Source organism: Pezoporus flaviventris, unplaced genomic scaffold, assembly GCF_033815535.1.
Source record: "Pezoporus flaviventris isolate CSIRO_AGI_PZ_B2104156 unplaced genomic scaffold, CSIRO_AGI_Pfla_v1 ptg000006l, whole genome shotgun sequence".
Classification (NCBI taxonomy): domain Eukaryota; kingdom Metazoa; phylum Chordata; class Aves; order Psittaciformes; family Psittacidae; genus Pezoporus; species Pezoporus flaviventris.
This window is the reverse complement of record NW_026892554.1, coordinates 14034747-14050250: the sequence shown is the minus strand read 5'-3', so window position 1 is coordinate 14050250 and position 15504 is coordinate 14034747. Positions and strand designations below refer to the sequence as shown.

At 38.1% G+C, this 15504-nt stretch overlaps 2 protein-coding genes across 7 annotated transcripts in view; one reads left to right on the top strand and one right to left on the bottom strand.

The window, feature by feature from the left end:
- CCPG1 (cell cycle progression 1) overlaps window positions 1–6576 on the top strand; it is a 24469-nt gene extending 17893 nt beyond the window's left edge. For 5 of the 6 annotated variants that reach the window (XM_061446999.1, XM_061446998.1, XM_061446996.1 and 2 more), the window contains 3 exons: window positions 638–759; window positions 2467–3875; window positions 5829–6576. In XM_061446999.1, the coding sequence (XP_061302983.1) occupies window positions 638–759; window positions 2467–3875; window positions 5829–6009 (1712 nt within the window). In that variant the 3' untranslated portion in view covers window positions 6010–6576. Of the gene's footprint in view, window positions 1–637; window positions 760–2466; window positions 3876–4160; window positions 4467–5828 lie in introns of those variants that run through there. The other variant, XM_061446997.1, reaches the window with a different exon arrangement.
- PIGB (phosphatidylinositol glycan anchor biosynthesis class B) lies at window positions 6571–15504 on the bottom strand. The gene is made up of 12 exons (XM_061447010.1): window positions 15359–15504; window positions 15157–15289; window positions 14865–14985; window positions 14160–14264; window positions 13850–13980; window positions 13068–13208; window positions 12616–12667; window positions 11978–12189; window positions 10658–10722; window positions 8533–8743; window positions 7606–7786; window positions 6571–7065 (listed from the first exon to the last, which is right to left on the bottom strand). Exons 1-12 carry the CDS (start codon window positions 15474–15476, stop codon window positions 6934–6936), a joined length of 1602 nt encoding a protein of 533 aa, XP_061302994.1. The 5' UTR covers window positions 15477–15504; the 3' UTR covers window positions 6571–6933.

Below are 15504 nucleotides of genomic sequence, written 5' to 3'. Positions count from 1 at the left end.
CAGCCTCTATCTGACAATTGAAAAATATTTACTTACTCTTTAGCCTTCACTCATTACAAGAATGACAAAACAGGGCCTGCAAATACTTCCTGCCTTGTAAGCAGTGTGTAGTAACTGTGTTTCTGCATGGAAATTTAAATACTGTGCTAATATCCTCTCATTCACGTAACTTAACAGTAAATGTTGTAGTCCTGAAGTGGGTAATGCATGGACTAATGGTCTCCCTTTTATCCTGGTTGGCTTGCACGTTACTAAAAACTGACAGAAAAGTTGCATGTATCCTTTCCTACAATAACTTCTGTTGTGTTATATCTAACTTATTTCTATGTAGTGTTCCAAAATTCCTTCATTTGCTGTCATCGAAGAAAAGACACTGTAATAGTGGATTTTTTGGGTCTGTTTGAGAAATCGTTTATCTCTGGGAGAAATAGAATCAATACGTAACAATCTGTTTAACAATCTGGGTTTATAGTCTTTATTTTCTTGCAGCTAAACAGTTGCTAGTAAGTAAATGGGCAGAAATTGCAAAGTAAGAATGCTTTTGAACTTGCAGAGAAAATGAAGTTTGGGTTCAGTGGTTTCTTTTAACTGCTTAATGCAAGTCAGACTATCAAGAAAAGCTTTTTTATCTTTGTAGGTACAATACAGGTCCAGAAACGTCAGCAGCTGGTGACAAAGACACGTGAATTAAAAGATATGAAAGAGGACCTTTACCAGTGCCAACAAGAGCAAGGAGATAACGGGTATCATAAAGTGGGGGTAGGTATGAGTTTAACTGAAAGCTACAGGGTTATTCTGTCATGTCTGTATCTTACACTAAGTGAAATTAATTTGTCACACAAATCCATTACATATTTTTCTATAGCAAGTTCTTTCTGACAATGTAATTTTCCTTTCCCCTGAAATCTTGACAAAGATTTTTTTGTTTTTTTCAAATTTGTTGTTGGAATGTGTTTAAACATACTGGGTTTATGTATGTAGTCTGGGAGCTATTCAGACACAGAGGTTGTCTCTTTTCCAATGACATAATGCCAGGTTGTCATTAATGAAGACAGCTGAAGTAGAACAGGCTGGTAAAAACTATTACAAGTTTGTAATTTGTTTTTTAATTGTCAAAGTTTATTTATTTTTTTTAATACTTGACCTGTACTCTCTTAGATTTTTACTATTAGATTACCCAAAGAGAAGATTAGGGAGTGCTTTGTGTGTGTGTGTGTGTGTGTGTGTGTGTGTGTGTGTATGCGGTTCGAGTGTTTTTTCGTTTATGTTGTTGATAGCAGCATCCATATATAATTCAGTCTGTTTAGTTTGAGAGTTTGTCAAGGATGTCAAAGAGTCTGGGGAGAACTTTTTGAGTTAGGTGTTCATGTAACAATATTCTATCTTCAACAACAAATTTGATTCAAAATCGGTTCCTGAATTTCTGTCCCAATTGCTCAATGCCCTTGCTTCTGCTAATATAATTTGGTTTGTAATCTGTAAACCCAGTTTGCTGAACATAAATCAACAAAAATCAAACAGGCACATTTTCAGTTCCTTTTAAAATGTTACCATTCATATACCTACTTTACTATCCTTTACCTAGTTAAATCAATACAAGCGAGGGATGATGACCCCTGGTTAGAAGGGGAAGCCTCTCACACGGTCTTTGTTGCCAAGGAAGTGTTTGTGTGCATATCCAAGATAAACAAGCTAGCTCTGTTTTTGCATCTTGCTGCAACATGTGTCACTGCATCCAAAATGATGAGTAAACTCTGCCTGGGCTAGCTTGGTGTCATGGTTTAAACGAAACCAGAATTCAGCACCATGCAGTTCCACATCCCCACCCCTTCCCCATTCAGGCAGGATGGCGAGGAGAAAATCAAAGGAATGTAAACCCCACAGGTTGAGATAAGAACAGTCTAATAACGAAAGTATAATACAAAACTACTACTACTACTACTAATGATGATAAGGGAAATAACAAGGGAAGAGAATATGAAACTGTAAGGGAAAAGGAAAACAACAATAAACACGAGTGATGCACAGTACAATTGCTCACCACCTGCTGACTGATACACAGCCTGACCAGAGCAGTTATCTGCCCTTCCCCCAGATAACTCCCCCCCCCCCCCCCCCCCCCAGTTTATATACTGGGCATGATGTGGTGTGATATGGAATATCCCTTTGGCTAGTTTGGGTCAGGTGTCCTGTCTGCTTCCTCCCAGCTTCTTTGTACCCCTTTTTAATGGCAGAGCATGAGAGACTGAAAAGTCCTTGATCAGAGTAAGCATTACTGTAAGCAACAACTAAAACATTGGTGTGTTATCAGCATTAAAGCCAAAACACAGCACTGCACCAGCTACTAGGGAGGAGAAAAATACCTGTTACAGCTGAAACCAGGACACTTGGTCTTTCATCTTTCTACCTGAAATTGTAGTAATTCTAATTGGAGTATTTTTGCTTGTTTCTTTTCGCTTGTATTAGTCACTCAAGGGAGATTTTGCCACATGTTTGTCCTCTACTGAAGTGGAGAAGAAATCCTTTGAATCTCAAAAAAAAAGTCTTGCTGCAGAAAATCAGCACTTAAGAGAATCTCTAGAGAAGGAAGAAAAAGCTTTGGCCTCACTTCAGGAAGAATTAAGGAAGCTAAGACAACAAATTAGAAACTTGGAAGATAAAGGTACTAGCACGGAGTCTATTGTAATGGAAAATCAAAAACTAAGGGAACATTTAGAAGAGGAAAAGCAAAGAAACCACAACTTTCTTAGGCAAAAGGAAACTCTGTTTGCAGAGGCACAGATGTTAAGGAGAGAACTGGACAAAGAACGTCATGTTACGGAAGCTCTAAAAAAAGAACTGGAACAGTTAAGTTCTCGTCAAACACCTGACAATGCTAATGAAGATGACGATACATTAAGAGAAAATCAAGAAATAGAAGCTCTGCGAGGACGACTAGTAGAACTAGAAAAAAAACTAAACTTCGAGCAGCAACGCTCTGACTTATGGGAGAAGCTGTATGTTGAAGCCAAAGACCAAACTGAAAAACAAGAAATGTATGAAAAGGGACAAAAGAAAGGTGCTAAGGGGCAAAGTAAGGCTAAAAAGAAATCAAAGGAATCATTTTTTGGTTCAGTCAAGGAAACTTTTGATGCTATGAAAAATTCCACTAAAGAGTTTGTAAGACACCATAAAGAAAAGATTAAGCAGGCTAAAGAAGCAGTGAAAGAAAACCTAAAAAAATTCTCTGATTCCGTCAAGTCTACATTCAGACACTTCAAAGATAGCACAAAAAACATCTTTGATGAAAAAGAGAAGAAGTCAAATGATAGAAGATACGAGGCAAACAAGAAAGCTCGAACTTTTTATCGAGAACATACCTCTTATGAGAATCCGAAGCACGTGCATTACAGGGGACCTAACGTGGCAAAAGAATTCAGAGATGGAAGAAAACATCAGTTTACAACATTTGAAAAAGATGCAGATTCACAGAGATGTCTCAATGATCCTTTGTGCAATAGAAAACAACAGTTTGGCCTAAAGGGCTGCTCCGGTATTTTTGAATGTGCTCATCAAGAATTCATTAGTCTCTTTAACAGAGTATCGGATCCTATCAGGGTGGATGAATTTAATCGGCTAATGAAAAAGTATTTGCAACAAGTTGTACATAACTTCCATCACTGGAGAGAACTAGAAAACTTCATTGATAAGTTTTTTCATAATGGGGTATTTATACATGACCAGATGCTCTTCACTGATTTTGTTAATGATGTCAAGGATTACCTGGAAGATATGAAGGAATACCAAAATAATAATGAAAAGGTTTTTGAGGATTTGGACAAATACATCTACAGATACTACTTTCATTATGATAATTCACCTCAGTATGGACCCAGGTTTGTTTCCATGTTTCCTGAACTTAACACAAGTAGCCTTTGTAAAGTCAACTAGTGTCTCTTTCCTAATAGGCAGTCTTCTGGTGTGTATGTATCTTGTAGGTTGCATGTGTGTCTGTGTGCATACACACGCTAGAAGATTTTCTGAAGGGCTCAGTAGGAATACTAGATTGTGTTAAGTGGATCTGTAGTACCCTGTAAATCTTGTGTGTGGGATGTTAGTCTGGGAGGCACTACAGATTCACTGTATGCAACACAAGCTAGTATTTCTATTGAGGTTTTCAGAAAACCTTGTAACTGCAAGTGGGATTACTTTAGATTGAACAGCTATGATTGCTTGTCTGATGGATTGAATAACTATCTCAGGAGAAGCATTAACTAGGACTTCCTTGTTGTCCTTCATTGAATGACAAGGTTTTGGGATATATTTGAGTGGTCTCAAAGTCCCATTCTAGCAGGGATGTTCCTTGCTGGCTTTTGAGGAATTTTGCTACTCTGTTCTAGCTTACTGTAATAGTGAATCTGTGTGCTCAGAGCAGAGCTACTCAAATGGTAGACTTTTGTTCAGATTCTGACCCTAACTAAATTTTGTTCAGACTTGCTTACAAAGGTCCTTGCATGAATTGGTTCCTACATTACTTTGCCATATTTAATGGTATTCTCAGGGCTTCTACAGAGCAGTTGTGATGTGCTGCCTGACTGGCCCAATGGAGCTAGATGTGGTAGACTCTTTCTACTGCATCGACTTTGCTGAAAGAAAATTAAGCATGCATACTGTGTAGAACTTGCTCTTTCTAGAACACCTGCGTATGTTTTATGTGGCTTTTAATATCATTGCTATTACAAAATTGGCTATATAGTCTCTTGTGCTACTGTTTATTCTGATCAGGTAACTAATGTATAATACACAAGAAGTTGTCCTTGTAGACATAATAGGACTTTTCCCTGTGCTGGCATTCAGTGCAAAGCGTATTTAGTATTTAGATCGAGGTGCAGCTCCTGAGTCAGGTTTCTCTTCTGGACTTATTACTTCATGTGTTTATTGCAGCATAAAATGAACATTTAGCCACTTTGGGGTCACTAAGTGATTGTCAGGTAGTACTTGTCAAAAGTTCAACCATGAGGATGATACTCCTAATATCAGCTACCAAAGAGCCTTTTTAATATGCGGTTTTGGCAAACATATGGTGTAAGTTTTCTTTTTATTTATAGTCTGAATATTTTATCACTAAAATGAAGTTTGTTTTTAATTAATACTTAAATTTTAAGCATTTTAATTCAGTTTGCAGAAAAACAGAACTTACTCATTTCCTTATAGCATTATACAGATGTTTGTGTGATACTGAGGATGAAAATAGTCTTGATTTAGTTTAGCAGAAGGCTAGAGATACTGGTCATATGGTAACAGCATGTAGTATAATTGCACTGTTTACATCAAAAACTGCAACAGTGAGCATCAGTATTTTGTCAGTGCCCCCTCTCTCTGCATAAATGTAGTTATTGTATATGAAAATCCCTGAAGGGCCCATGGTGCATAAAGCATGCTTCCCTGAGGGTTTGTGAAGTTTTTCATTATTTTTATAGAGCAGAATAGAATAGAGCAACTGAAAAACAGATTGAGACCTTACTCAAGCATCACAGAAGGGGTAATCAAACAGCTGCTTACCTGGCTTTATTCTAAAAAGAACTTTGGGCAAGCAGCTGCAAAGCATTTTTCTTTCAAGAAAGGATTTTTTTAAATGTACCACCTTATTGATGATTTCAACAAACAAATACCACCCCCACCCCCCATTTTGCTTACAAGAGAAAGGACTACTTTGATACTAATTTTAGGGGGTTTTCAGTCATACTCAGCATGTTAAAAGCTGTTCTTGGCAATGTAACTGTGTTTGAAAATGCTTTTAGAGATGCCTTTTGTAAGACTGGTAATAAGCTTTTGTTTACTCCTTGCAGTCGACCTAAAAGGCCTTCTTATACACAAACTGAAAATTCCAGACATGAAAGACAAGCTCAGAAGTACCACCACCGTAATAAAAGAGAAGGTAAATGGCAAAAACATGGTCGCACTAATGGAAGACACATGGCAAATCTTGAAATAGAATTGGGGCAATTACCCTTTGATCCCAAATACTGAGTAATTTATGGTAAAAATGAAATCAGAATTCACATCCTCTCCAGCAACTAATTGTTTTTAAACAAAGCAGCAAGATGCAAGTTCTTTTCTCTAAATAATTTGATTTTTACAAATTTTTGTTAAAAGGCTGAAGTCAAGCTTTCCAGTTTGCATATTCTGTACTGTTGCTTTAACTGTTCTTTGGAAGCGATAGTTGGGTGCCAGCAGCATTGTTCCAGAAGTTAGGCATGCAGTGACTTGTGTGTGAAAAATACGCTTAATTGCATTCCATTAGTGTAGTTCAAGCTTGAGTCATGCATAATGTACCAATAATTAACTCCAATGTTTGATATACTAACTTCATCTCATCCTTCAAAAAATAGGTCTTCATTATGGCTACATTACGGTAATGTATTTGTTAGTGTTTTGTAATCTTACACTTGCTTCTTGTCTTTGGGGGGGGGTGTTCAAGAGCCTGTTGAATTGTGAAGAATTTGCTCTGCTGCATCCTAATCAGCTTGCTGATTTAAGCACTTGAAATGTCTTGCCTATCTGCATATTGTAGAACAAAATAAAGAGACATTGTGGGTAGAAGTGTTTATTTATAAAACAACCTAGCATAGCTGTACAGTGCTATAAAAATGGTCCAGTCTTGTCTGATTTTTTTATTGCTTAAATAGTCATATGGCAATTTCGGTCTTCCTAATGTTTTCCAGTGTTATAATGTAGGTCAGTAGCCCCACCCTGCCACACTACTACTGTAGTTGCCTTCAAGAACACGTTTATGTGTTTCCGGACAGGCAATGGCTGCCTGATCAGACTTCCCCATTTGACTTACCCAGTTTCAGACTCACTACGCGCTCCGTTCTGAAGTACAACATCTTCTAAGCATAGTACTGCTACACAAAACTGATCTCATTTGGTCTTAAGTCTAGAAACAGATCTTCAGGTGTGATTCACTTCAGTATTTTTCCTGTAGATGTAGATGTGGCTTCCAGTTCGTCCTTGAGGAATGTGAGTGTGAAAGACAGTGGCTGTTTTCTCATAGCCCTTTAAAGCTAGAAATGATGATATTTCCTGTAAATGAAAACACATTGGTTTCCACAGTCAGAAAGCACAGCTGGAAGCATCAGAATAGTATTCCAGACTCCTCTGAAATTATCAATTCAACTGTCCCCTGGAAGTTTTATCTTTATTTTAAGAAAGACTACTAGAAAAAAGAGGTACGAATCCTGATTGATCCTATCCAGTGTGGAAATTTAGACACCATTGAACTGAGGCAAAAAGGTAGTCTAACTGCAGGCATTTTTGCTTGCCACTGTTGCTTACTTAAAAGTGCATGGTTCTGGGAACAGACTGCATATTTGGTTTAATATGACTTGAGAAGAATTCTGTAAAACATTATGGCATCTAGACACAGCACAGAGGAGATTGCATACACGAATGTGAAGTATATATATCGCTGGAATGGTATCTGTATTACAGACTAGACGGTTTAGTTTTAATTTAAGCTGTTATAAAAAGTTATGGACAGCAATTTCCAAACTATAACTCCTCCTTAATTTATTTTGTATCTTCACCTTAAAACTAGTTTGTTTGATTTTGCAGTTTCCATACCTGTTCTAGCACACTGAAGAAGATCAAGTGACTGGGCAATAACGTATCATTGTAAAACTCCTTATTAAGCCAACCAAGTGGATCAGAGTAAAATACATCTGCTTCATCAATATAGCTCTCATTTCCAGTTAGGTCTGGGGGACACTGAAGGAATCTCATTTTTAGAGGACAGTGAACATGACTAGAGAGACAAACAAAACAAACATTTCGGAATAAACTGACCAGTATCTAAGATTTGAAGTGACTCATCACTTAAAGATACCTCAGTCAAAGCCAAAATCAAATACTTAGTTTTGGTTGTTTTTTTTTTTTTTTTACCCCCGAGTCCCATTTTCTTCCCTCTGTACTTCATATGAAAGCAAAAGTAGAACAAGTGGATTCACCTCCAAACTGTTGTGACTATGTTATTAGAAGTTCACAGAAAGCAGATTTATCTTAATAAAAATACCATCTGCATAACATCAGTTTCTTGAAAAGGTACTTTTCCAACCAACTTCACTGTTTGTATCTGCTTTAACATTTGTTTACTTGCCAAGATCTATTACAAACTTTTTGGAATAATGACCTTGGTCATTGCATGTTGTAATTACATTACTCTCTAGCAGCAGAAGTTAAAATTAACAGACTGATTCTAACAATTACTCTTTAGCTTTGCTACAGATAAAAGAAGTATGAATTACTTTCAGAAGTCATAAGACTAACTGTATATCCTCATACAAAGCTATTTTACAAAAGCTGAATAAAGCTTAGATACTAAATTTTATTCTGTGGTATAAGCATTTGGCCTATTTCCCCTATTCATTCTATATTAGCTGTATGAAAAATTAAAACTTCCTGTATAGGTCTATCCTTAGGAAAAAAAAACCACCTAAATTTCTGCTTAAATGTATGGATTTTAATATAGTACACCGTTAACTATTTTAATACCTGTAAAATGGAGTAGAGTGGCACGGCATCATGAAGAAGACAAAAGCTTGGGACTGGTAAGAGTTATTACAAAGTTGCTGTATGTGGCTCATAACATCAAGAGGGCCTCGCTGGTGAATCAAGCCTGTGTACAGGGCTGGGACTAAGTTTGATAAAAGCAGGAAACTTGCTGCAGATTTCTTCCATGCTTTCAAGTGTTTCAAGGAATATCCTATAGAAACATTTGAGAAGGTTTTAGAAAGAAAGACAGTTCCACACAATATTTTTGAAAGTATCATGACTTATTAAAACCCCATTACTTGGTTGGTAACAAAATACCTTGCTTTGAGGTAATTTAATAGTGTTCTTGGTCTTTGCTCTTTGAATGGGAATTCAAAGGTTAGACTTTGCCTTTATTAACTACTGTATTTAACAGTGTAAATGTTAAGCCCATACCTGTTTTTTGAAGTACAGAGGTATGATCTCAAAGCCAGTGCTTTGTCTCTTTAGAGCTTAAATTTCTTGTAGGGAAAAATAGTCCATTCAGTAGTTTGGATGAATGATATGTGTTGACTTATTGATGTGTTCTGATTCACTCTTGTGCAAGTAGAGCCAGAATAAATGGCAACTACACGTGCTTTGGTATGGCTGTGGTGGTCTTCCTTTGTTACTTGGTTTTAGGCTACTATCCTTAGGCTTACCCCTCTATCTTTTCCCATCTTTCATCCCTGCCCTTTCCTCCCCGCTTTTCTTGAAGGAGCCAATACCAGGGTGAGACATTTCTTCTGGTGGGAGATAGCTGTATAAACCTGTTTTTCACAACCACAACTTAGATGAATCTGGCACAGAAGGCAGCTTCATGTTGCAGCCAGTGTGGAAACACTCATCAAGTCATGTGCTTGTCAGTATTAGGAGATAAAAATATTGTATGCAGCCTAGCCCCGTGACCACCTTTAATGAATCACAGAAACAAGTTAGAATAGGCCTGTTTCAGAAGGCAGTAACAAGTAAGTTAAGTTAGCCTTCAGCTGGTCTGTTCTGACAAATTGCAGATCTTAATCTCAGGTGAAAACAAAGTCCCCTATTTAGTCTGTGATTTAAGCTCAAGTGGAAATATTGTATTATAGGCAGTTTTTTTACTACTTCTGTGAAACACTCTTAATTTAATTGTGCTTGGAAAAGACTCCAAAATTCATGTGGGTTGTTTTTTTTCCTGCTTTTATTTATAATGTTTTGAGCACTTTAAAGACTGCTTTGTAACCACTGAGTTACCAGAAATAACTTTAGTTACTTTTTTCTTTACTACAGGATCCAAATGTGATTAATTAGCTCTTGAGAAATTGTGCAGATCAGTGCCCTATAGACATGAAAGTTGAGGGATATTAACAAACAAATGTGGTCTGATTGGAATTTTTTCCGCATGTGAGGTAGAAATGGTTCATCTTAAATCTGCTCTTGAACTAAGCCAAGACATATTACGTATCTGAGCTCATCAGAGAGCAGGATTATTGAAGTAAGATTTACTTTTGTTTAGACTAGCCAAGCAGGTTAAAGAAAACTACAGATTTCATTGGTTCATCTGTTTTGAACTTGTATTTAAACTACAGCAATGCAGCTTCATGTTTCAGAAGTTTTAATCTTTCCTTTGTAACTTTTCAGCATCCTAGACTTTACGTCTTTACTTTTCCTATAGATACATTACTGTAGTTAATACCTAGTTTTCTTAAATATAAAATACTTCTGGCACCATCTACTAACACATCTGGATCTATCAGTGATAATTTTAAGTTTTGAATACTTGGTTTTAATCAATACTCAAAGGCATTTGTTGAGTGTATTTGAGAGACTTGGGTGGAAAAATACTACAAAGGAGACAGGGAACAAAATTCACTGCGAGGGTGTCATTGCTACAAAGTTAGAAGTCACTGAGGCAATTTCTGTATTATTTTATCCGTGCTAAGGATTCTCCATCTGTGCTTCTGTCACACTGTTCCTAATTTTTTTTAACTTTCTTTTCCTAGCTGTAAGAAAAGGTTGGGCTAGTTTTAAGAATCCTTGTCAAATACCTACATTGACTATTAATGGTCTCTCTTTAGGTAAAAATTCTATACAGGGAAGGTTGCAAGATATTTGAAAGGATGCTTACCACAAAAAAATATGCAAAATGGCAGTACTGGGTAGATGAACCTGAATTCTTTGTGGCTCAGTGTGCTGTAATAAAACATACCAACACTACAGTGAGAAAGTTACATGCGTCAGTTCTGTTGACAAAATGTGTTTTTTAGAGCATGGAGGGCTTGATGAAAAAGCACCTGCATGTACTAAAAAGCTTTTGGTATGGCAGCAGTTTAGAGTAAAAATCCAAATTGTCACTTTTTAAGAACATAATGAGTACATTCAGTTAAAGTGTTACTTTAAACCAAGCACTAATAAAATTACCTGGCTACTACTCTAGCAATTAAGTGGGCTGAATCTATGACTGCAAGATGCAACTTAGCTAGCACTTCACCAATTTGCTTTCTGTAATAAAACACAATAAAAAGTGTGGGTGAGAAGCTAAGATTCAAGTACACATATCTAACAAAGTAAAATTCACCTCTGCTAATACAACTTGACACAATTTCCCAAGCCAACTTAGGAGATACTTTGGGGATTACTGCAAGACTCATGTCAGGTAACTGAACAGGTTCTTGTAAAACTGAGGGAGTAAAAAAGGCCTAAATCCAATACAGCTACACCCAGTTCTGAGTCAGACAGTAAGAAGAGATGGCATTTGCGGCCTTCCTGCTGTTTTGCTGTATTCTGCTAATATGTAATCTAATATCATTTATCACTTTGTATTATTTGGTATTTATTAATTTGCTGTATCTTTTCTTGTCTTAGTGTCTCTCATTTAATTCAGATGCTTAGAAACAGTTTACCTTTTCTGTACTTCTCACCTTAAAATGAGATCTACAGTCAGTCATATGACAGATTTTAGCAGCTGTGTGTAGACTTCTGAATAGAGTAAGTTTTAGAGGCCTAAGAACACCTCATCTTACTGGGGAAGTATTAAAGAACCAAATGCAATGGTATTTTTGTTAACAGTAAATATATAGTTATCTAGTAAATACAGTTTCCTAACTAGTTCTATTATTGCTTAAACACCTGTTAAGTGCTTGGTTGTGTTTGTTAGGGTTTGGGTCGTGTGTCCCCCCCCTCCACTGTATCTGATGCAGAAGTACTTGATTCTGTAAGGGTCTAATCAATTCTAAAAATGCATGCTTGGTAGCAATACAAGAAATAGGATTACGTAAAATTCTAGACACTATTGAATAACTGGCTGCATTTCTTGGAGTGTTTGAATAGTTCAAAGTTTTCTATCACTTAACCTGAATGCCGTGCTTTTTGTGTTCTAGGGGTGACATTAGCTTTGAAAAGAACACAACCAGTGAAAGACAATAGTTACAGATTTAGGAGAAATTACCTGTACACCAACACTGTCCAAATCACTGCCACTAGGAAGATGCGATACCTTTTTGGTGCCAACACACAGCCATGAATAAAAAAAGGCAGATGGGTACCCAAGATGACTGGTAGTCCCTGAGTGAAGTACCAGTGCCAAGGATGAGATCCATAAAATGTTCCAAAATTTTGCAGCACGTTGAATTTCAAGAAGTTCAGCTGAACCAGTACCCACTGGGAGATTTGGGGGAAGGGGAGAAGTTAAATACAAATCCAGAATGAAAACCAGCAGCTAAATTGAATTACAGTTATCACTGGCCTTAAATGATACAGTATTTTCATTCATACTTACTTTCTACTAGGACTTGTCACACAGATTTCCTACATTTAGCAGTTAAACACAGGCATGTGTAAGTTTTGTAATTTGTGGGTAACTGTTGATTTATTGAGAGCTGAGCATATACCAACTTTAAGTAACAGTCCATCATTTAAAATAACTGAATAGTCAGTGTTTAAGGAGGTTTATGGCTTAAGATGTATTTAGAGGCGATAGGCCAAATATTCAGAGAAGTAACAAGTTAGAGAAGTCTGAAAAATCTGCCTGTGTTAAAATGCTAAAACCCAACCTTCTCCGTGTAAATCAAATTTAAAACAACTTACCTCACCAAAAAACACACGGTCAATTATTAAAGAGGTTCCTATTGTGACCAATCTGCAAAAATGGAAAGTTGGTTGCACTGATATTGGTTGGATTGCTTTTGCACCAGATTCTACTCTTCTCCAAATAGCTGTCAAAACTCCCTCATTCCTAATCCTTTTTGTGATTATCCATACTTGTGGCCATTGGCCATCACCTGGTATCCTTGGCACAATCCCAGATAAAGCTGGAATGGTGTTCGTGGCTTGCCCTCATGAAATCTCTTCTAGTGCTGTTTTGCAATGTATACATTAATTGAAAGGAAGCGTGCTCCTTCTTTCAGCTTTTGCAAAGGATCCTATTTTTGTCCTTGTTTATTGAATCAGATTTTTTTGGTTGTCTGCCTTTGCAGTAGTGAAATTAGTCTTAAAATACAGCTGTGCACAGTCCAAGTTTAAATTCAGAAAGAACTTACCCTACTGGAATGCAGCTGTGTAGGATAAAGTCTGCTTTCCTCTGTTCTTGCAAAAAATGACTGAAGACCAAAGGTATCCACGGGATAACAGCAGTGGGACGAATAATAATTGCAAGTGCTATCAAAGCTAAATATTTGCAGCTAGAATGAGGGAACATAAGAAAAACATACCTTTACCAAAAGACTTGGTCAGTTCTTTTACAGACGGTGAAGTCTCAACAACTTAAATATCATCATGTCTCTCACCAAAGTTTTTCATGCTGCAAATACCTCTTGATTCTCTCAGTGCAAATACTCTTGTATCTTGCAGATACAAGAGAAAAAAAGATAACTTTTCCTTGGAAGGCTTCCAACTACATAACTGCTTTATTTGCAGTGGATTTGCTAACTAGAAGCACATACTTGCTTAAAATAGATAGCTGGTAAGGAAAGTAATCGCTATGAATTCACCTGTATCTGAACCCAAGCAAGCTCTAGCTATCTTTTCCTGAGTTACCACAAATTCCAATCCTTTAAAGTCCACTTTAAAGTTTTCCATAAAGTAGTAATTTGCACAAGGGAACTGGATAATAGTTATTTTAAATACCAGCTCTATCATGGCTTCAATTTAGAGGAAATACAACTGCTCTTCCCCCCAGTGATCTACAGCTCTTGCTACAGGAATCAGGTGATTTTGATTGCCTTACATTTTAAGATAAAAGTTGGCATTTTAAACAGTGTCAGCAGATTAGTGTTATTCCAAGCCAAAAAATTATCAGTACTGTTAGTAGAAAGCTGCTCACCTGCTCCCCATCTTCGAACCTCTTATTGGATAGTATGAAAGTGCAAAAATGGTAAGAAGAGTTTCCATGGTGTTTGTTAGAGTTCTGGTACAGGAATACCATGTAAACCAGGAACACAGCTGGCAGAAGTACTGAAAATAATGATGAACAAACTTATGCACAGGGAGAAAAGTTAAATACTGTTGTTTAAATGAAGGTGATAATGCTTGTTCTGGAGATAATGATAAATGACTGTCATTTTGCTGTTGTTCACACTGCAGCAAACAGTGTTTATTAACATGCATAATTGTTTTTAAAAGCTGAGACTCACCACCCACTTGGCTGTTTCTGCATTTTCAAGGTGTCGTGCTAGTGAGTAAAGCTTCACATCAGCAAAAGCTGCCAGCACTGCCTGTGCAAGTCTAGGGACCCAGATCTGTGTCATCAGAGAGAAAGTTTCACTTGCAAAAAACCTGTTCACTTCCAAGTCTGAAGAGAGGGCTACTGAATTAGTGACTGACTGTTCAGATATGAAAATGGTCAATCAGTGAATATTCACTATAGCTTTTTCCCATTTATTTTAATAGTAAGATCCTTTGGTTAGAGTAGCATTTCTGCTAAAACAAAGGTACAGTTCAACTGAAAGTGTTTAGAAATTAGAAATAAAAATTTTTGCCATTTATCTCTAATGTAATCAAAAGGGGCTGTTTTTAGTGAGCTTAGTAGAAATATGTATTATTAAACACTTCAGAAAACTGAACCACTAATTATGATGCAGTGACAAACAGTATCAGTATGAAATTCAGGGAGAGATGGAGACCAAGAATGATGCTCTGCAGTCACAGGCATGACTGCTGTGATGGGAGACCTATGAAAGCGTTGTTTACTCATATGAAATGCTTCTGTGAGGTCTCTGTGCTCAGACATCTCTAACTGCCAGATTCAAGGCTTTGTCTTTTACCTGGGCAATGATAAACACACACTGAATTTTAAATGCAATGCTTTTAAATTTAATTGCAGTAGCAGATGCACTCACCAGCAGCTGAACATCATCGCGAGCCAGCAGCTGCAAAGCTTTGTAGATGCCTGCAAAGATAAGTGGGTACGAGTAGCTCCTTAAGCCATGTGCCCATTCCCAAGTGAGGTGGCCATAATTGTTAATGTTAAGGACAGACACGCACAACTACAGTTAAGCTTCATTCGAGCAGCGCTCTTCTCAGACCTGCCCGGGTGGAGGCGTCTACCTCTGTGCCTAAGAGCTGCGGGGTCCCGAGCGCTCCTGCCGCGCTCAGGCGGTGTGAGGAGCGGGGAGCGGGGAAGGATATTTGAAGACCACGCGATGCGCCACCTCCAGCGCCTGCCAGTACTCGTCCGGAACGAAGCTGGTCTGCACAAGGAAGCAGTTGAGCGTCCGCAGCGCCACCGCGAGAGCCAGCAGCCGCGCCGGCCCGCCCGCAGCGCCTGCAAGGGGAAAGGCTGTCAGTCACGGGTCCCGCTGGGGCCACCGCTCCGCCGCCTCGCCCCGCTTACCTGCTCCCGCCCGCCCGGCGGCTGCGCCGGGGTCGCTGTACAGCACCGACCGCCGCTTGCGGAGCCGCACCGCTTCCTTTCGCCGTCCCCGGTCCAGCAGCCCGCCAGCAGCAGCCATGGGCGGAGCGGGGCTGCGGCAGCTGCGC

Bases quoted from the DNA above. Each gene is read 5' to 3' on its own strand.
- PIGB (XM_061447010.1), bottom strand. From the start codon at position 15,476: ATGGCTGCTGCTGGCGGGCTGCTGGACCGGGGACGGCGAAAGGAAGCG. The intron at 13,981-14,159 runs GTGAGTCTCAGC...CATTATTTTCAG, and splicing joins CAGAAACAGCCAAGTGGGTG to TACTTCTGCCAGCTGTGTTC. The intron at 12,668-13,067 runs GTAAGTTCTTTC...CCATTTTTGCAG, and splicing joins CACAGCTGCATTCCAGTAGG to ATTGGTCACAATAGGAACCT.